Source organism: Staurois parvus, unplaced genomic scaffold (assembly GCF_062004578.1).
Source record: "Staurois parvus isolate SC_StPar_1 unplaced genomic scaffold, SC_StPar_1.0 ptg000207l, whole genome shotgun sequence".
NCBI lineage: Eukaryota > Metazoa > Chordata > Amphibia > Anura > Ranidae > Staurois > Staurois parvus.
In genome coordinates this window covers 949,785-971,345 of record NW_028318003.1, presented here as the reverse complement: position 1 = coordinate 971,345, position 21,561 = coordinate 949,785, and the positions used below count along the sequence as shown (strand labels likewise).

Below are 21,561 nucleotides of genomic sequence, written 5' to 3'. Positions count from 1 at the left end.
ACATGAGTTTAGAAAAATATTTTTTAAAGGAAACTTGTACTGAGAGGCTGTCGTTCCCTGTACTTGAGACACTTTTGGAGCATACATGTTACTATTGAAGTCAAAACCGCTGATCTGAATACTTCTTACAGTCAAATGATTTGATGCATTTGGGTAATCATGGTAGCCAAGCAACCAAAAAGATAGCCCACATATATTCTCAGTACAGGTTTCATTTAAACACAAGCTGTCAGCAAAGAAATATGTGAGCTGCCATCATCAACTTGTTTGTCAAAAGGTGCATACCCCGGGGCTGCCATCCTTATACACAGTTTGCTATTTAACAAGTCACTGTCCCAGGAAGAGCTTGTGCATAACAGGTGCCCTAACATCAGATATGTATATACTTGTTCCAGGTTAGTGATTCACCATGAAAAAAAAGTCTGTGGATGACAGCCCCTAAACAACCAACTCATCAATGGCAGCTCCTCTAGCTCTCTCCTGACAAGTTCCTTTAAGCATCACCTATACCACTTCTAGGGAAAAATGACCCTGACCCTGAAAATACTTGACTGTGAATGAGGCAGTCTAGCAGAGAGGAAATGCATTCTTTGCCTGAATCCCTGTGGTGAGAGTAACGCACATCCATGTCACCTCCAACTTAAAAATGTTCAATTTTATAACTAAACTTAGAGTCTTTTTATGTTTTTACCCAGACTGACAACTTTCATCCAGGATTAACACATTTACTAATCAGAAATATGATTCAATTTCTTAAGACTTACCTGGAGAAAGGGGTATTGTATACCCTGAAATGCTGGTCTAGGGCTGAATTTATCTGACTGAATAGCCACTTACCAATATCTTTGGTATGCTGTTCATATCTCTTTGTCTGCTTTTTTTCATCATTAGGGATCATGCACATCTACTAGAAGTTGTATTTTTTAAAACTTTATATATATATATATATATATATATATATATATATATATATATACACATACATACACACACACACATATACACACATACATACACACACTTTGATATATTTAATGGGAACATACAGTACTCAGGCCACTACTTATTTTCAAATATAGTGTTTTTTGCATGATACAGATCAAGTGTGCTCTTCATTAAACCACCAGATAATGAACACATCAGCAGCACTACATCTAAGGAATGGCTACTGCTTAACTCTACTGAAGTCAGAGAATGAACACAATAATAGCACACAAAATAACCACAAAATTTAGGCAGTGGCTGCCACAGTAAATATTAGAAAGTGGAAATCCTTCATACTAATTTGTTGGGTCAAATCCAAAAAAATAGGCAGTTTCGACAACACTTGCAGAGTAATTTTCATGAAAAATTTTAAAACTGCCTTTAGGCTCCTTAAAATTGGAAGCACATACCAATTTTCCATGTAAAATAGCGTATGTTGTGATACTTACAGAGAATTACAATACTCTTATCATGTATCAATGAACCTCAAATATCAGAATGTCTCTGAAAGACATGTTACCCTTCTCATACTGCTATATCCTATGGATTATTTCACCCATTTTGCTTAATTCTGTATGTGCAATGTACTGTGTGAACTTCCCTGGTTTATAAATAATTGAACAAAAAAACTGACATTAGAATAAATGTGTGGTGGGTCATGTGTTCTTTCCCAGTAAGTGGAAAGCACACTTCCATAAGGCCTCGTTTATGACTAGAGATGAATGTGAAACCATCTCGCCTATGAACCGTTTTAAACCTCTAAGAGGGGCTACAAAAAAATGAAGTAATGGCATGCAAAAACAGAGATGTATTGAAGAAAGGCAGGCAGTGATACAAGTATAACCACCATTGGCGGCTTTCATAGAAAGAAGGGTTTGGTCCACTGACTTGAAGACTCCTATTTAGAGAAGATAGCATATATTCAAATATTCTGAAGGATTACCATCTTCTGCTTCTTTCTTTTGGCGCTTGGCAACTTGTTCTTTTTGTGTAGCTGGCTCTATTGAAGTATTTTCTAATTTTCTTTTGGTTATTTGCTTGCGAGCTGTATAGAAACAGGGAAAAAGAAATATCAAGTATACATTGGGAGATAGGATTTATGTAACCTGCATTTTTGTATTCCAACATTGTTATTAAATGCAAGGTCATACCCGTTTTGCGTATGGGAATATTGGAAGAAGTTACAGAAGCATCTGCTGAAGCAGCATTGGCTGATCTTTCACTGGACCCCCCATTTCCAACAGAGGTACTTTCCCCAGAAATGGTAACTGTTGGAGTAGCTGGCTGAAAAACAATGTAGAGAACATAGTGAAATAATTCTATCTACACTAAAAAGAGCTTTGAATATAAATGAGATATTTATGACATTCTTAAAAAAAACAAAAAACACACAAGATAGGGGTAGTTAAGTAGTATTAGACAGCCCTGTAACTTACCTCACCCCTGGCCCTAATATGTGTAGTTTTACAGGAATGTTTTTCTGATTTACAAAGTACTTATCACCATGCATTCACTACTTGCCCAATACATAAGCAAAAAAGAAGCAATTCTCCATTATAAAAGCCTTGTATAAAATGTATTAAAGGCTAAGCTCACTTTCTTTCCTCCAAATTCCAGCCTCCCTATGTATACCCTATATAATATACCATTAATGTACCTCTGATGCAGAAAAGAAAAAGGCTTTCCTTTAGGGCAGGCTTCACTTCAGCCTCCAGTTTCTTCTACAAAAAACTCCATGATGGGAAAACGGTTAGTCGGATGAGGAAGTATTTCACCAGTTGACCTCAATAAAACACACCCTGCACCTGCCCTCTCCCTCCAGAAGATTGCTACCGCCCACCTCTGTAGTTCCATGCTTCTCCAATGCAGATATTGCCAGTGAGCACCATTCTCCTGCAATACACATTCTGATTGTTTACTTGTCAGAATGTGCAGGAGCTGAGCATTCACATAAAAGCCTATGTGGAGTCATAGGCTCCTGCTGCCGTCATTCAAGTTCTTGTGAAGAGGGAGTGGGAGTGCCTTGTGGGTTAGTAGAGCGAGGAAGGTCTCTCGAACAGGCGTCTCTGAAGAAATAGAAGGAGATAGCCCGACTGCCACACACCTAACCGCCCTGAGTGGTTAGCAGGTAAAAGCAGACTCAGCTCGATTCATGGGGGTATAGCTTGGATGAATCGAGCTGAGGCTGCTTTAATCTGCTAACCACTCAGGCCAGGCGAGGTGTGCAGCAGCCTGGCTAACTCTTCTTATTTCTACAGCGTGCTTTGGATCTGGACGAACCTTTCCCCAGCCTGCACACTCTCACTAGTCAGCAGCATACAATTCATTGGACCTTGTTAGCTTGAGCGGGGGCCGCTAAGCATTTATTGTGGGTCAAAGCAGTCTCTGAAGAGTAGAAAGAACCCGATTAAGATTCCATGGAAACACATGGAAATGGATAAGGGGAGAACCCCTATACAAAAGTGTTAATCATGCAGTAAGGGGGCAACCGTCTCTGAAACAGGATAGAAAGGGCAGCAACCTGGCTCTTGATCGTGTTGAGAGCTAAACGCTGGTCCAGACCCAGCTGGAAAAAGCAAAGGATTTATTCTCTGGAAAAACTCCTAAAGATGAAATCTCAGACTCACAACAAGATCAGACATTTCTTAGATGCAGGTTCCTCTGTCCAGCATTTCAACCAAAGGGTCTTGGTATGCTTGTGGCCTCTACAGCCAGCAAATATCTTGCTGATTTAAGTCAAAGTTTTTTAAGAACTTCAGCTAAGAGGGCAGAGGAACCAGCCACACCCAACAAAGCAAACTAACTGTAAAGACAGGGAGTAACAGGACTCCATGCTGCAGAGAGTAGCTACATCTAAGGTTGCACCACAGTCTTCTGGCCAGTTAGATGCAATGAGAAACAGATGACCCTTTCCTCCTCTATCCTGCACAGCAGTCATGGGAGGACCTTCATCTGATCAAAGTCATAAACCAAGTTGAACAGAGTTTAAGAAATCACCAGAGAAAATCTACTGGAAAGGACAGATGATCCTTGGTCTTGCCTAAAAACTTGTTAAGCTTGTTGTTGGAAACTGAAGACCACAATGTCCACAACTGGATTTCCTCACCTTCGACAGAGATTTTGAAAGACTGGTGGGTGCAAAGACCACTTCTGTGGGTCTAGGTGTTGAAGCCTAGAAAGTCTGCCTGACAATTGTCCACTTGAGAATATGAATGGTGAAAAGAGCTGAAATGGGAATTTCTATCAGGACAGCCTGACTTAAGATGTGCCTCTGATGGTTTGTGTAAGCCACTGCTGTGGCACTGACTGTCCCCTGAGTGAATGACCTTAGAAAAGAGAGGTTCAATGTTGTAGAAACAGCTTGATGGCTTTCAGTTTCAGAATGTTGATGGGAAGTTTTGGCTCTTGTGGGAACCAGGTCCCCTGGGTAGTAGAATAACTGTAAACTCCACCTAGCCTGTAAGGCTGGAAACTGCTGTCACCACCTTCCAAGACATGTGAAAGAAAGACCCAACTCCAGAGAAGGTTTGAAGATCAATCATGTCAGGGCAAGCTTTGTCTGACATAAGCATTGTATAATCAAAGGATTGGATTTAATTGCTCCATGTGCTAAGTATGCTGGAACGAAGAGGTCTTGAGTGAAACTGTGCAAAGGGAACTGCCTTGAAGGAGGCTACCATTAAGCCCAGGAGCCTCATGCACAAGTAAACCAAGAGGTGCCGTTTTGACCTGAGGGTCCTCGTGTAGGACACTATGGGAAGCAACATTTTATTGGGGGAAAGAAAATTATGGCTTGGGTTGTGTTCAACATTACACCCAGGTACAGTACTCCACAGTTGGTGTGAGGCATGGAAGGCTTTGGAAGGGTGATAATCCAGACAAAGGTATGAAGGTATTCAATCGCCCTCTGGACATTTATAACCACGTTTGTGGTAGAGAAATCTGTCAGTAGGAAAATATCCACATAATCTGTAACATGAACGCCCTGAGATCATTGAAGAGCCAGAAGCAGGGCAAGCACATTTGTGAACATTGGGGTTCAGAGAAGAGCCTGAATTGAAGTGTTACAAATAGCAAGCATTGTCTCCCACATCAAAATGGAAAAGCTTTGAGGTGAGGGGAAGATGGAAAAGTATAGACAGGTATCTTGTAGAGTATGTTTACTGATGCCAAAAATTCCCCTTGTCTGGGAGCAATGTCAGATCTTGTTGATTTTACCCAAAATTTTGGTTCACTAATAAATCAGTTTAAAGATTTAAACCCAGCTGTCCCCATTTGGTTTTGGGACTGTGAATATTTAAATAGAATCACTGAAACCTTTCATCTGAAATTAGTGCAAGGCAGTCAATAAATCTGCCTTCTTTTGTTATGAAGTTGACTGATTAGAAGGCAAAAAAACGGGGGGGGGGGGGGGGGTTATAGAGAAACTATTTTGTACTCCTTTAAAATGATTGGACTCCATGACATATCAGATCCAAATGAGTGCATATGCCAACAGATGCCACCTCACTCATAAGAGTGGGTTTGGCAGTCCAGGGCATGCAAAGAAAGAGCAGCCAGTTCTGAAGCTCTGTGAGCTGAAGTAACAGCAACCAGAAGTATGACTTTCCAAGTCCAAAGGATTAAAGAAATAACCCGGAGAAGTTCAAATGGAGAGTTCTACACTACAGGATGTACCAAGTTGAGATCCCCCAGATTCAACAGAATCTGGACCAGTGGAACAATACGAGTAACACTTTGCATAAAAGACACACACCAAGGAATGTGTAGAAATCAGTCTATGAAAAGGAACGGCTGAGGCCAAAATATTACTCTTTATCGAACTCTAGGCCAGTCCCAGATAAACACCAGATTGGAAAAAAACAGGATACAACCTCCCTGACAAGCTTGCAAGGAGAAAACACTCTAGCCTCACACCAACAAAACTTATTTCCAAGTTCTGAGGTAAATCTTCCTTAAAGTCACCCTCCAAGCCTTCAGTAGGGTAGGAATGACCAAAACAGCAACTTCCCTGTGTCACAAGACCCTGGCTGTAACAGCCATGCCGTCTAGCCCATGGCTATACAAATAATAAAGATAAATGATTGGACTATGCGACAGACAGTAGATCCAGAAGATCCAAGGATTGTCTGTGGACATGTTCACAATATTAGAGTACCTAATCTTCCTTGGCTAAGACCGGAATGAGCAACACTGGCATTCCGTCCACTCTAAGTGTGCAAACAGACTAGGTAGAAGCTATAAATTGCAGAAACGCAAAGTAGGGAGAATGGATCTCAAGGCATCTCATGGAGAGCATAAACCACAAGTACTCAAGATCTCTGGTTCTAGAGATGAACTTGTTCAGCTATGCATTCAACCTGGATGCCAAAAAGATCCACATCCGTGGTGCCAAATCTTTGACAGGATCTCTCGAATCCCTCTAGGTGAATAGCCCACTCCCCTAAAGACAGAAGCTGATGGCTGAGGAAAAATCCACCTGCCAATTTTCCACACCTGGAATGCAAACAGAAGACAGTATGGGAACATAGAGTTTCACCCAGGACAAGATCCACTCGCCTTGAGAAGCCCAACTTCTGGTGCCTCCTTGATTAAATATGTACGCTAACAACGTTGCATTGTACAATTACCCGTCATACCCATCTGGATTTGAATCTCCTGGATTTTTCTGCCACTGGATCACCTCAAAGGTGACAGGGCTTCACACCTTGCTAACCATGAAAGGTTTCAGGTACTTTGTGGATCTGCAGTTTTCACAGCATCTGTTGTGAGTTATTCAGGTACTTACAGGTCAGACATTACGCAATGTCCACAATACATATAAGATGGAAGCCCTTTGACCCTTACACTTTTCCAATCCAAATGATCTCCATTCAGCGGGGTTGATATCTCTCCTATACAATCTCCTGACTACCAAATGAACACCTCACTCATTAAATTACCTCTGTAAATGGGAACGGGACCTACAGAAAACCCCAGACCAAATGCACTGGATCCTGACCAGGGCTAGCACAAAATCATACTATTGAAATGCAGCAGCAGTGGAGACCAAGTACAAACTGCTGCTTCGGTAGTATATAGTCCCTAGTACACTGGTACAGGTCTGTGCGGATTCATCCGCACACTGCTTTTCTGGCTGCCCTGACACTAGATCCCTTTTACATGTTTGGTGGATCTGCCTAGTGGCCCAACATTTTTGGCAGAAGGTGTACAAACTTCTTGCACTTGCACTCTCTTTTGCCTAGCGCCCACATGGAACCCATTTGCGGTCTTACTTAACTGTAAGCACAAAGATCTCCAAATCTCACTTCACCCGTATGACTCATTCTCACAGCCACAAAATGAGTTATAGCAAAGGCCTACAGAGATTTTGACTGCAGGTTATTGTAACTGTCATAACCTGCCTCATGGCACCCTGGCACCAGCAACCCCAGAATCCCTCTCAACCAACTTTCCCTGCACATCGTATCTCTCTTTTTGCCCTCTTCCCCCCTTACTTCTTCTATACCCTTTCCAACTTTCTACTCTCTTTCCTTTCCGCCATATAAGCTCCATAAGCAGTCAAGATAGAGACACCTTGTCTAAAATGATGTACTCTTATGTTTGACCCTACTACCAAAACTGTTAACTTATGCACATATTTATTTGTAGAAAATGCCTTTACTACAAACCTCAGTTTCTACTCTATACCATTTGCTGTGACTATGGAGCGTCCTCTCATTTACATTCTATTTTGTCATTCTTGGAAACACAATAAAAATGATTAAACAACCCCCCCCCCCAAAAAAAAACTAAAAATGAGGAACAATTTTCCCATCTACAGAATCTGTGAGGAGATCCACCAGGCCAGAAACAGTCTCATGCTGGTGTTTAACGACAACAGGGAATCCAACGGCTGGATCCATCTATTCCAAGAACTTAAGACACTCCATTGGAAGGGACTGGAAAAAGCTGGACAATGGCACTGCCTGAAAGGATGCTACCATCTTTCCCAGAACCCTCATGCAAGTCTGAATATAGAGAATTGTTATATCCTTGAACACATCTTAGCCCTCAGAGCAAGATATACTGTATATGTCCAGAAGGAGAATTATTCAAACCTGGATGGTATCCAGGATCAGGGGACTTATCCGAACCTCTCCAGAGTGGATGTTCCTTTAAAAGTTAGTCATCCAAATATCTACAACAGGAGTACCCCTGGTACACAGGAGCTCCCAAAAAGTCAGAACCTTGGAGAACACAATGTGACTTGAGGACAGAGTGAACAGCAGGGCTGCAAATTTGAGTGGCAGTCCTCCACTGCAAACCACAGAACCATTGGTCAATTGAAAGGATTGGAATGTGCAGGTAAACATCTTGCTGTCCAGCGATGTCAGGAGTCTACCTGCTGGAGAGATTCCATCCGGACTTCTGCACTTGGAGAAACTTGAGTCCCTGGAGATCAAGAAGGGAAATGATGTCTCCATTTGATTTTGGAACCAGAGAAAAGGTCTGAGTAAAAACTGTGAAACCTTTTGTGCACTAGGACCAGATGGATCACTCCTTAAGATAGAGGATGATTAGGAACTTGCAGAAAAGTGGGAATTTTTGTGGTCTCTACAAAGGCCTGCAGACATTTCTCCCCAATCCCCCCCCCATTCTCCTGAGCAAGTGGGGTTACATTTCATTGTGAAGAGGGAATGCTTCCTGCCATTGCCGACTGTGGAGTTCCTGAGTTCCCATTCCCACAGAAAGGAACTAGCCCAAGGCCTGAGGTGGTGACAGGAATGTGTTTTTTTTCGTTAATTAGAAGGAGCGGCAGGTTTTCAAGCCATAGACCAATTCTTTTTTTGGACCACAGGTGGAAGGAAAGAAAACTGCTTGATTCCCCCATCAACTCAGTCAGTATTCATGGGGGAGTCCCTCCCGCTACTCTACTGTGTTCTGCCGGCAGGGAACCTTCCCTGCCGGCAGAACATAATAATTAGTGTGGCCAACTATGGCCGGCAGCACTCATGTGTACAATCAAGGTGCCCACAACTAGATATTAATTCGGCCAGTCCTTGCTGAAATGGGTGAATTTCAATCCATGTATGGCTGCTTTTAGCCTTCTATTCTAAGCAGTAACCCTTACCCACAGTCACCTACTGGATGTAAGCATTCAAGCAGGAATAGACAAATATTCCCTTTAAAAAGGTGAATGTTCCACATGTTTTTAGCAGGGCATTTTAACTGACAACAGTTCAACCATAAAATCTTGCACAAGTGTCATTCTCCATTAGCAGAATCCCTCCACTCATCATGTGACAAGCCAAAACCTTTATGCTTTGGCACACGCCAACAGATCTAACAGTTGGATATATATATGTTCCAACCAGCATAAATGAGGCCTAGAATAAAGTCTCCAGACGTTTGAGGCATCGCTCACGCTGAAACCTCATCCAATGGGTACACAACATTCTTAGAGACCGTCAGATCCACCAAAGGCATACACCATTTTAGTCAACTCACTTTCCTTGGAGTTTTGCTGAGGGAACCTCTTGCTGACAAAACAACCTTTAATGAGTTTGTATAAGAAAGAACTGTGGATGCTGTGACAGATGCCACCATACCGCTTTACATTAGTCCAAACAACTACCGTGAGAAAACTCACAAAGGCTCCTTTGGGTCTGATATAAACCCTAACCTTGGGGTTCTTCAGGAGTAGATTCCTCAGATGATCTACTAACAGTGAATTCAGGTTGCTTAAATCCACTCAGTGGATTAGGGATGACTGCTAAGCCTATTATTCTGCTGTTGATGTTCAAGAATGAGAGCCTTAAAATGTTTGTTATAGTGAGACTTTTAATACTAGAATTTTATATAATATATTCCCTATGACATATATTTGCTAATTCTATTTTTATATATTTATATGTTATAAGATAACTGGTGATACATTTAAGCTTATTTTATTTGTTTTGTCTTAATTCTGATTTGAAACACAGCCATGACTTCACTTTTATACTAGTTGTTATAATTACCTTTGTTCCCCCAGCTGCTTCTGGAACTCTGAGTTCCTTTTCTTGCTATGGAAAATACTTCATTTTGGGTTTTACCCTTTTCTCCAATACCTGTACTTAAAGGGTTAACCATAGACAGCTGATGGACATGTATTTATTCCTGGAGACATGGGCAGTAGTTAGACTGAGGAGGGAGGCAGGTCCTAGCCTCCAAAATGTATTTCCTGATAGACCTTGTGACTACACATGTCCTGGCAGTGTGAGCACATTATATGGCAGTGTCATCTTTTCTAGAAAGGAGGATCCATCACCTGAAGACACTAGTGGAAAAACTGAGGATCACATGGGGAGAGGGATTATATGAGGAAGGGAGCTTTGAATGGCTTTGCCAGTGTCCAATCACCTAAAGGTGCAGCACATATCTCATCTGCTATGGTTGAAGACCAGTGTCCTGTACTGTACCATAAAGAAAACAAATTTTGGTTGGTCATACACCTTTAAGTGCATCAACACCCCCCCCCCCCCCCCCCCACAACCCCACCCATTTACTTTTTCTTTAATCCCTGCATACCTAATGCTGGGGTTGTCCTCAATTCAAATATTAACTCCCTCAGGAGGACCACTATTCTGTCACTGCTCGGGTCCTGCACTGCCATCTCTTCTGGGTTCAGGCAGTCACCTCCCAATGATGAACTGCTAGGCTCGCGCCCCCCCCCCCGCTCCTTTTATGAATGGAAAAGTATGCCTCCTGGGATATACGACATGCACATCCCAAGAGGCACCAGAAGCACTGTGCATCATTTGCCTAGAATGAATGAGGGGGTGAGAAGGAAACCTGTACACTGAAGAAAAAAAAAATGTATGTAGCAAAGTGTGGGAGGGTTGGAGAGGAGGAATGTTTATTTTCAAGGTAAAGTTGGGCTTTAAGTCCCCCGCAGAAAGCAAATTCACAAAGACATTAACAGTGAACAGTACAGCTTTTCAACAAATAAAAAGCTATGTGGCATTAATTTGAATAAACTCATATCCAGGTATTTAACCAGAACCATCAATGAACAGTTCATGTTGGTTATTTTAAGGCACACACATTTTAAAATCACTGCTGCTGATTTACACTCTGCAAAGTCTGTACATGAACACTTTAGTCCCACAAGGGAGAGGTCATGAACTGATGGCCTCCAATAATCTCAGGCACTTGTGTCACACTCTGGGATTGGCATCTCAGCCCTCAGATACATTTCATCCACATTAAAGAAGCTGAAAGCAGTTTGTCTAGGGAACTTTTCTTCTTCTAAACAGGATGTATACTGTCCATACATATTACACGCATGAACTTGCATCAAAGGAAAATGTTGAATAATATGTTTAGTTTTTTTTTTTTTGGCCAAGAGCCCAGAAACAGCCAATGATACTCTGCAAGGATCTCCTGGCACAAGCCCAGATTTCTGAGTTATAAAGAGACATGGTAATCTTTACCTCCATAAGACTTGCAATATCAGAGCTCGGACAGCACCTGCTCCAACAAGTGGTTAGAGATAAACAACGGCCAGTGATCATTTCATTAAGAACTAAAAGCAGAGTGTAAATGACATACTTGGGGTATTTTCAAATGTGTTAATGCTTGTGTACAATGAGATGGATTGTAGCTCCCTGCGATACAGACTGGAAAACAACACAAGAAAGTTGGATATAGCCGTATGAATACTGAAATGTAGCCATGCGTTTCCTTGGGTACCTTCACAGGAAAAAAAAAAAAAAAACTACAGGTTTCCATTTCCTAATTTGCATAGTAAGATACTATTAGAGAGGGACAAATCTATATTTGGTTTCATATTTTTTAACTTTTTCAACAAACATATTTGGAGAGGTCTTTCCAGGTCCACTCTGCTTCCAGCCCCAGTAAAAAAAAAAAAAAAAAAAAAAAATAGAAGTTGTAAATGCCAGTAAAATTGAACCCTAGGCAACCTAAATACGTAGTTCAAATGCATGTCATTTGCTGTTTTACCTGCCTAGAGGTATGTAATTTTGACAGCATTATTGGTGATAACTATTCTAATCTCTAGTTAACCACTTCTTGACCACGTTATATAGTCAAATTATGGCTATAGCACAGTCGTCCAGTTTTGGGAGGGCATCATATGACATCCTCCCAGAATTACCTGTTTGCAAAATCTTATAAAAGAAACAAAGAAAAACTTTTTTTCAAAATGTTTGATGTTTTTTCATTGAAACCCAGTAGGGAATACCACCAAAAAAAAGCTCTATTTTGAAAATAATTATAAAAATTTCATATGGGTACAGTGTTCCATGACCGCACAACTGTCATTCAAAGTGCGACTGCAGTGAAAGCTGAAATTGGCCTGGGCAGGAAGGGGTAAAAGTGCCCGGTAGGCAAGTGGTTAAGCAATACTGAGCTTAAACTGAGCAGACACAGACTTGTCATCTGCCTGTTCTGCTCTGATCAGCAGGCATGTGAAAGGGGTCTAACTTCATTGGCACCTAACAAAAATGTAATCTCTATAGGATATACACACACACACACACACACACACACATATATATATATATATATATTAGGGATGCACCGATTAATCGGCAGAAAATAGTGTTATTGGCATGGTGCCGATACATGCAAAATTACGTCTCATAGATTTTCATGCAAAAACACCCCCTAGTGATTTCAATGCAAAACTGCGTCTCATGTATTTCCATGCAAACTCGTGTCCCTATTGACTTTAATGCAAAAACGCCCCCCCCCAGTGACTGATGCAAAATTGCATCTCAGACTTTTATGCAAAGTCGCGTCCCCATTGACTTCAATGCAAAAACGCCACCTAGTGGCTTCAATGCAAAATTGTGTCCCATACACTCTCATGCATAATCGCATCCCCATTAACTTCAATGCAAAAACGCCCCCTAGTGACTTCAATGCAAAATTGCCAGCCACATTAAATATAAAAAAATAAATAATTAAAAACTGCCTGCCTTTTGGCCAAGTGTATCCTGAATTTTCGGCTTCGGTACCAGAATTTTAATTTCCGTGCACCACTAGAATATATACATACTCCCTAGTATAAATAATATTTGAGTCACGATGGCGTCTTACATAAAGGAAACCTGTAAATTTACAGTGATGAAGTACAGTGAACACCACAAGGTGCCATAACTACAGTGCTACTCTTCCCAATATCCGACTGGAACTACATAAAGAACCTATTCAAAATACGAAGTATCTGAATGTTATTTTACAGAGGAAGGAAGACACTTCTACAAGGCACTCCACACCTTAAAGTTCCGTTTCATCAGGTGGTTCTAGCAGCAATTGGAAGAGGCAGGTGCAGCTGTCAAGTTACGACAGAACACCTTACAGTGCCTACTAGACAGTATGATTTATTGTGCTAGCTACACATTAAAGGCTTCCTTTAAGCGACACTCCCAGTCCAAAATAAATATCTGTTCAGATCTGCGAAGAGAAAATTCACATACTGTCCCACAGTAATGCCAGGGACCTCATCAAGTTATTTTTCTCTGACAAAAAAAAATGCTAACTGTGGTCAATAAAACAAAACAAAATAAACCTACCCAACATACTCCAGTATCAGGCTATGTTCAGCATCAAAAACATCCTCCATATTCCCAATACATTAGTGCGTTCAAATCAATCAGGTAGGCTATAAAGACAGCACAAAGTAATATACAGGGGTTGGACACACACAAAAAGAATGGAAACACTACATGATTTGCAGGTGTGAAAGTGATGACATGTTTTGTGTTGAAAGCGAAAGTGATGTAACATTCTTTTGCTTCTGCTGTGTGATGAGACACCTTGCTACCAAGTGAGAAGTCTCACTTTCGTCAAAAGTACAAAAGGACATTGAGCAGGATTGTGACTGCAGAGCTCAACCTCAATCTTCACAGGACTGAGATTGACCTCTGGAGTCACTATTGCACCCGTTGTTCTCTTATTGCAGGGGAAGGCTACCCACAATTTGTCTCTTTACATCAGCTGATCATGTCGACCGCGCTTATGCTTATCAGACAAAGTTTTTCCAAAAACTGAGCCTACCATACAGGTGGGAAGCCTCACTTTTGTTATTCACTGCATGCACTGCTAGTAACACAGAGTCATGTCAGAGCTTACTGAACTTCAAAGTGGGCAAATTGTAGATGCCCACTTAGCTGGTCCCATGAAGACTGAGATTGAGCTCTGCACTCACTTTTGCAGCAGTTGTTTTCTTATTCCGGGTCACATTCCTGCTCAATGTCCTTTTGTCTCTTTCGGTCAGATGACCATGTCAACTGCGCTTATGCTTATCATGCGATGTTTTCCGACCTGTTAGCTAGGTGTCTCATCACACAGTGGAAGCAAAAGAGTGTTACATCACAACTAACATGTCCTCACTTTCACACCAGCAAATCATGCAGTGTTTCCATTTTTGGTCTCACTCCCTGTAAATGATAGTTATCAAAATTGATTAAGTCAAATTTCTGCGAATTAGAAAAAAAATGACTAGCAAAAATGCAAACCCCAAGCTGTCAAATCTGAAAGACGTATTTAGGAGTAATTCATACCCTATGTTAAGAGCAAAGAATCATAAAAAATGAAACTGCCCCACCTAGTGGTTCTATTGACCACATAAAATCATCACCGAAAAAACAACTAGGTCACAGTGACAATAGCTTAACCAACCATTTTATTGGAACTTGTTTGTGTTTTACTATTTTATGTTAGAATGATTGTCTGAACGTATATATACACACAAACACTACACACTTCCAACAGTTGCTAATTAAAGTATCTCCAACCATAAAGCATTTGGCTTTACCTTTGCTTTTTGAATTGCTTCAGAGTTATCTTTTGCAGTTTTTGTGGTTTCAAAATCCATAGTGTCTTCGTCATCACTGTCTAATACCCGTACAGTCTTCCTTGGAATACGTTTTACAGGAGATTCGGAATCATCAACTGGGGCTGTACCATTTCTCTCTTTTAAAGGATGTTCACTGGCACTGTTAAATATACAAGATCTTCAGAAACCAAACAAACCATGTTTACACATACTGTACATGTCAGATTTGAAAATGGCACCAATAGCCCAAAATGCAGCAATAAGGTGCTTCTTTGTTAGGATACAGTTGCAGGTAATGTACATCCCTGATGTCCATGATATCTTAAGCCTTCACAGATGGACCTCGTCAGAAGGGCAACATGGGATGGTGTCTACTTTGCTAGGAAGCGGAACCCCGACTACCTCCAAAATTCTTTTGAGAACATTTGTCTCGGCCTGACATTGCTCAAAAGAAAAATGTATGATGTTTCCTGACATTTCTCAGCAGAACTGAAAATGTACACTAACCTAGTCTACAGTGTGTTGACTTCACTTGGCTTTTACATTGAGGCCTCATGCACTCTGGATGTTATAAAATGCAAATTTTGCAGCATTTTGCCACTTTTTTCATTAGCAGTTTTTAGCATTTTGCCACTTTCCCACAATGCATCTCTGAATAGTCATTGTGTTGTTTAATCACCGTTTTCAGAGCAGAGAGAGCACTGTGTTGTTCCTGAGCTATCTTTCTTTTTCTTGCTGAATCCATTAAGGATCCTGTAATGCAGAAAATTGACGAGGCTATGCTACAGATTCTGTTAAGGATGGTGAGGAGACAGAGATGGTTGGCGAAGAGAAGCAGCCGTTGACAGCAATTCTTGACCCATCCTTTGATATCATGGCGTGTATCTTCCATATGTCTATAAAAGGAGTTTCCTATTTGCACACAGTTCTGCTAGCGTAGACAATGAGGCAACAAAGGATATTGGAAAATGTCCATAAAAGGAATTTCCTGTTTGCACACAGTTCAGCCAGCTGAGACAATGAGGCAGCAAAGAACATTGGGAAATGTTCCTGTCTGCACACAACACAGGTCAGACAATGAAAGCAAGGACAGCAAAGCACACTGGGTAATGTAGACATTTACTGTAGAAAAACGGCACTGTCCAAAGATATTGCTTTAAAAAAAAAAAGCTTGAGTCTCAAAAATGCTCATAAAATGTCGGATAGCCGCGTTTTTCAGCATTAGAGAATTTTTACAACTGAAAAACTCCTTTCAAATGCAGTAATTCTGGGGGGGTTTTTCCAGTTTGAAAACACCCTTGCCAAAAAATGCTGATAAAAGCCTATGTGTGCATGGACACACAGGACAACAACATGCTGGCAGTTTACTGGTTGCAGAAAAAAAAAGCCCCGACACCAAAAACAGCATCCATAAATGCCCATAAGGCCTCATGCACACTGGACATTTTAAAGCTGCTCCTGTGGGCATCTGGCGTTTTATTTTCCTGCCTCTAAACTCCCCTGCATGTTAGCTTGTGTGTCCATGCACACATAGGATTTTAGGAGCGTTTAGTGGCAGGGGCTTTTAGAGGCAGGAAAAAAAAAGACAACTGCCAGTGTGTCCAAGAGCACCAGAGTTTGGGCAGAAAAAAAAAAAGCTGCTAAACGCGCCTAAATGCTAGGTGTGTTTAGCCCTTGACCAATAATAATTTCAATGGTTAGAATAAATTATTTATTCTTGCCAATAAAATAAATTACCACCCAAGAGCTTTTCTCCTAAAAGCTTGTAAAAGCTTTAGTCTTCTGACAGGAGAAAATCAGCTTTAAAAACTCACCAAAGCTGCATTTTTCCAAACCAGTTTAGGTGAGCTTAGCAGAGCTTAGCAGCATTTGGCGTTTGGAAGTTTAATTATTTCACTGGCCAGAATTTTTATTTATTCTGGCAATGAAATGAATAAATGCTGAAGTGCTAAACGCGCCTAGCGTTTACGCACGTTTAGCATTTTAAATGCCAGTAAACTCTTGTCCTGAATGCAGTTTTTGTGCTTTCAGAGAACTGCCTGTAAACTCCTCTAAAGGTCTATGTGTATGGGCACATAGGATAATATACAGGTGAAACTTGAAAAATTAGAATATCGTGCAAAAGTTAATTTATTTCAGTAACGCAACTTAAAAGGTGAAACTAATATATGAGACTCATTACATGCAAAGCAAGATAGTTCAAGCTGTGATTTGTCATAATTGTGATGATTATGGCTTACAGCTCATGAAAACCCCAAATCCACAATCTCAGAAAATTAGAATATTACAGGCAATCAATAAAACAAGGATTGTACATAGAACAATATCGGACCTCTGAAAAGTATACGCATGCATATGTACTCAGTACTTGGTTTGGGCCCCTCTTGCAGCAATTACTGCCTCAATGCGGCGTGGCATGGAAGCTATCAGCCTGTGGCACTGCTGAGGTGTTATGGAAGACCAGGATGCTTCAATAGCAGCCTTCAGCTCTTCTGCATTGTTCGGTCTCATGTCTCTCATCTTTCTCTTGGCAATGCCCCATAGATTCTCTATGGGGTTCAGGTCAGGCGAGTTTGCTGGCCAATCACGCACAGTAATCCCACGGTCATTGAACCAGGTTTTGGGGCTTTTGGCAGTGTGGGCAGGTGCCAAGTCCTGCTGGAAAATGAAGTCAGCATCCCCATAAAGCTCGTCTGCGGAAGGACGCATGAAGTGCTCCAAAATCTCCTGGTAGACGGCTGCATTGACCCTGGACTTAATGAAGCACAGTGGACCAACACCAGCAGATGACATGGCTCCCCAAATCAACACAGACTGTGAAAACTTCACACTGGACTTCAAGCATCTTGCAGTGTGTGCCTCTCCATTGTTCCTCCATACTCTGGGTCCTTGGTTTCCAAATGAGATGCAAAAGTTGCTCTCTTCAGAAAAAAGGACTTTGGACCAATGAGCAACACACCAGGTCTGTTTTTCATTAGCCAAGGTAAGACCCTTCTTATGTTTTTTTTGTTCAGGAGCGGCTTGACAAGAGGAATACAACATTTGAAGCCCATGTCCAGGATCCGTCTGTGTGTGGTGGCTCTTGATGTACTGACTCCAGCCTCAGTCCACTCCTTGTGAAAGTCCCCAACACTTTTGAATGTCCTTTTCCTTGACAATCCTCTCCAGGCTGCGGTCATCCCTGCTGCTTGTGCACCTTTTTTCTTCCACACTTTTCCCTTCCACATAACTCTCTATTAATGTGCTTTGATACAGCACTTTGGGAACATCCAACTTCTTTTGCAATTACCTTTTGAGGCTTTCCCTCCTTATGGAGGGTGCCAATGATGGTTTTCTGCACAACTGTCAGGTCAGCAGTCTTTCCCATGATTGTGATTCCTACTGAACCAGACTGAGAGACCATTTAAAGGCTCAGGAACCCTTTGCAGGTGTTATGGCTTAATTAGCTCATTAGAGTGGGACACTTTGAGCCTAGAATATTGCACCTTTTCACAATATTCTCATTTTCTGAGATTGTGGATTTGGGGTTTTCATGAGCTATAAGCCATAATCATCACAATTATGACAAATTAATGAGTCTATCTCATATAATAGTTTCACCTTTTAAGTTGCATTACTGAAATAAATGAACTTTTGCACGATATTCAAATTTTTCGAGTTTCCCCTGAAGAGGTGAGTTCAGCAGCGTAAAAAAAACCAACAAAAAAAACGCCCAACCGCTCCTAAACGACTGTTTAGCAAAAACACTGCTGGCTTCTATAAGAGTTAAATAAACGTCTTGTGTGCATGGGCATTTTGCCTGCAACTTTTAGGAGCATCAGATTTTTTTTTCACTGCTTCCAAATGCCCCTTTATTTTATTCTATGTGTCTGTGCACGCTAGGGATTTTAAAAGCTTTTAGTGGCAGAGGCATTTAGAGGCAGTAAAAAAAAAAAAAAACACTACCAATGCGTGCAGGAGCAGCAGTGTTTTGGCAGAAAAAAAGTGCTTGAAAATGTGTGTTACACCCCGGTCACATCAAAGCCGATTTTGAACTTGTGCGACTTACAATGACGTTACACGATTTTAAAGTCAGGTGACTTACCGATTTGAGGTGCGATTTGCAAGACATCTGACACAGATGTCTATGCAAATCGCACCAAAAGTAGTGCATGCACTACTTTAAAAATCGGTGCAGCTCCAACCAAGTCGGAACCACACTGATATAACTGTTCTAATAGCGGACAATTGGGTGCGACTTGGCATGCGATTTGCAAGTTGTGTGGCATGCAAATCGCATGCCAAATTGCACCCGATGTGACCGGGGTGTTACTGCTAGGCGCGTTTAGCGCTTGAGCTTTAATTCATTTCAATGGTGAGAATAAATTATTATTCTGGCCAATTAAATATATTAACGCCAAAGTGCTTGACGCCTGTAAATGCACCTAAACACTTGTAAAAGCTTTAGAAACTTTTACAAGCATCGGGCATTTGTTCTGAAAAAACGCTGCTGCCAACAGGAAAAGCTTCTAAGAGAGTTTTCAAAACATCCAGTGTGCATGAGGCCTAAGTCTTCTAACCAGTCAAATGAAGAGTTCAAACAGATGGAGTTAAATATTTCAGCCACATCATCCCCACTTGGTGAAATAGGATATTGCAGGAAATCTATAAAGCTCGGTTAGCTTGCAATGTATGCTAGTGCTTGAGGTCAGGTGAAATTCAGTTCAGGCAGTAACATTAGCATTATTTAAATACAATACTATCTGTACTAGGTTTACATCACAGTTCATTACAGACATAACTGTTTAGTGCAAGCATGTACACTGTACTAGCTTTGCAAACCCACACATTCTAGAAAGCCTGACCTTAGACAAACTGTGATAGAATGGTAGCTTAACATTTTTGCCTTAGAGCTCTGCCTTCCTTCCAGGTTCCATTCCCACCAAGATCTCTCACCGCAAGGAGTTTTTATGTTTTCCAATATTAGTTTAAGTTTCCAGTGCATGCTCTTGTTTCATCTACAATGTCAAGTCATACGATTTACTAGCCCTAAATTATGTGTTAAAGTGCGTGACGGTGCTAAGGACATTAGAAAGTGAGCTCCTTCCATGGGACAAACATGACATAAAATGTTCAACTTTCTTCGAAATACACTATCGAAAAGTGTGAATGCTTAATAAACAAATAAAAAATAATAGAGAAGTAACTACTGTCCTTAAATGTCATAAATATTTAAAATTGTAAGAGAAAAATACATAACATACAAAATCTCAAAGTGTTCTCTTGAAGTGTACGTATATTGACATGGTTTCTTTTTTGTTTTGTTTTTTTAAGTTAGGTTTTGGATAGAGTATGGAGGGGTTAGAACTCCTGTCAAGTTTTTATTGCCATCTGCATCACCACTACGTAGACACTTTCTATATATGTCCCAATGGTTATTGTCACCTAAACAGAAAATTAGGAAAGATGCAAAATCATAAGAGTTGTCTCCAGAAAAAAGAAGCAAAGGTAAATCTTTAAAATGGGACACCTGTTCTGTTGACAACTTCCCAGGAGGAAAATTCTCCTCACTAGAGATTTCCTCTCATTTCCTCTTGCTCCAAGAGAGAAATGCAAAACACCCTCCCTAATGGGACACAAATATCAAAAAACAAACTAGCAAGTGGTTGAACCCTTCCCTTTCCAATCCAAAACAAGCATAAAAAAATTAGGCTATACAAAATGCCTATAGGAGTCCTGAATCCAGCAACATCCTCAAAATCCCCATACATTTAGGTTAAAATAAATATATCCTGTATATATCAAGAGAAGCATCCAGTTAGAAGGGCCCTTCTTTCTTCCAGCTGGACAGCCTCAGTGCTCGCCTGGTAGACTATTTGATGATGGTGATCTGTAATTTTCAGCACGCTTACTAAAACTTATATATGAAATTCTAAGGTGGGACCCCCTGCATGATTTTCTTTGTTTGACATACATGATTGGTCCTAATGCATCTTATGGTACGCACAATTTGCAATATGCTTTTTATTTTGATTCAGACTGTAATCCGGCTTCCTGAAGAAGCAGAACATGATTCCGGGAAACGTTTAGAGCCTACAGCTAGTCCCAGCCCCAGCTGATATGCTACACATACTGCTTTTCAATGTGGACTGGATGTATAGAAGTATATGGTCATGTACGCTGGGAGTGTGACATACCGTCCAGATGAGGTCTAATTATGTAATGTTATGAAAGAATGTGCAATGATTTTATTATTTTTATATTTTAATCATATGTATACTAATAAAATAAAGTGTTTCAAGAATTTTGCATGGGTGCCTTAAAATCTGCCTGGTCCATTTTTTTTTTTTTTTTCCAATATCCTTCCGAACAGGATGTGACCCCCATGGTACCACAAGTCCCTAGCCTACGTTTAATTCTAAAAAATCTGACTTAACACATGTAAAGGATGAAATATGCAAAAACAATAATGAACGCAAATGCTTACTTTTTACTGGTAGAAGAACATTTCTCCTTTTTAGAACCATGATCTTCTGTTGTCCCCTCTTCTTTCTTTACAGCTCCTCCTGGTTTGGGCTGGAAAAATGACCTTGCAATGGAGGAAAAAAAAAAAAGGAATGAAACTGGACATTCAAGGTAGAAGACACATGTAGCACACGCAAATAAGGGGTTATAATGCAATAGGGTTGATTTACTAAATCTAGAGTGCAAAATCTGGTGCAGCTGTGCATGGTAGTCAATGAGATACTAACTTCAGCTTATTTAATTAC

At 40.8% G+C, this 21,561-nt stretch overlaps 1 protein-coding gene across 1 annotated transcript in view; it reads right to left on the bottom strand.

Moving 5' to 3' along the window:
* LIG1 (DNA ligase 1) overlaps positions 1-21,561 on the bottom strand; it is a 136,243-nt gene that overhangs the window by 93,795 nt on the left and 20,887 nt on the right. Inside the window, exons 3-6 of the mRNA XM_089678536.1 lie at positions 21,279-21,380; positions 14,792-14,972; positions 2,136-2,268; positions 1,928-2,029 (exon numbers count right to left, since the gene is read on the bottom strand). Coding sequence (XP_089534662.1) covers positions 1,928-2,029; positions 2,136-2,268; positions 14,792-14,972; positions 21,279-21,380 — 518 coding nt within the window. The remainder of the gene's footprint in view (positions 1-1,927; positions 2,030-2,135; positions 2,269-14,791; positions 14,973-21,278; positions 21,381-21,561) is intronic.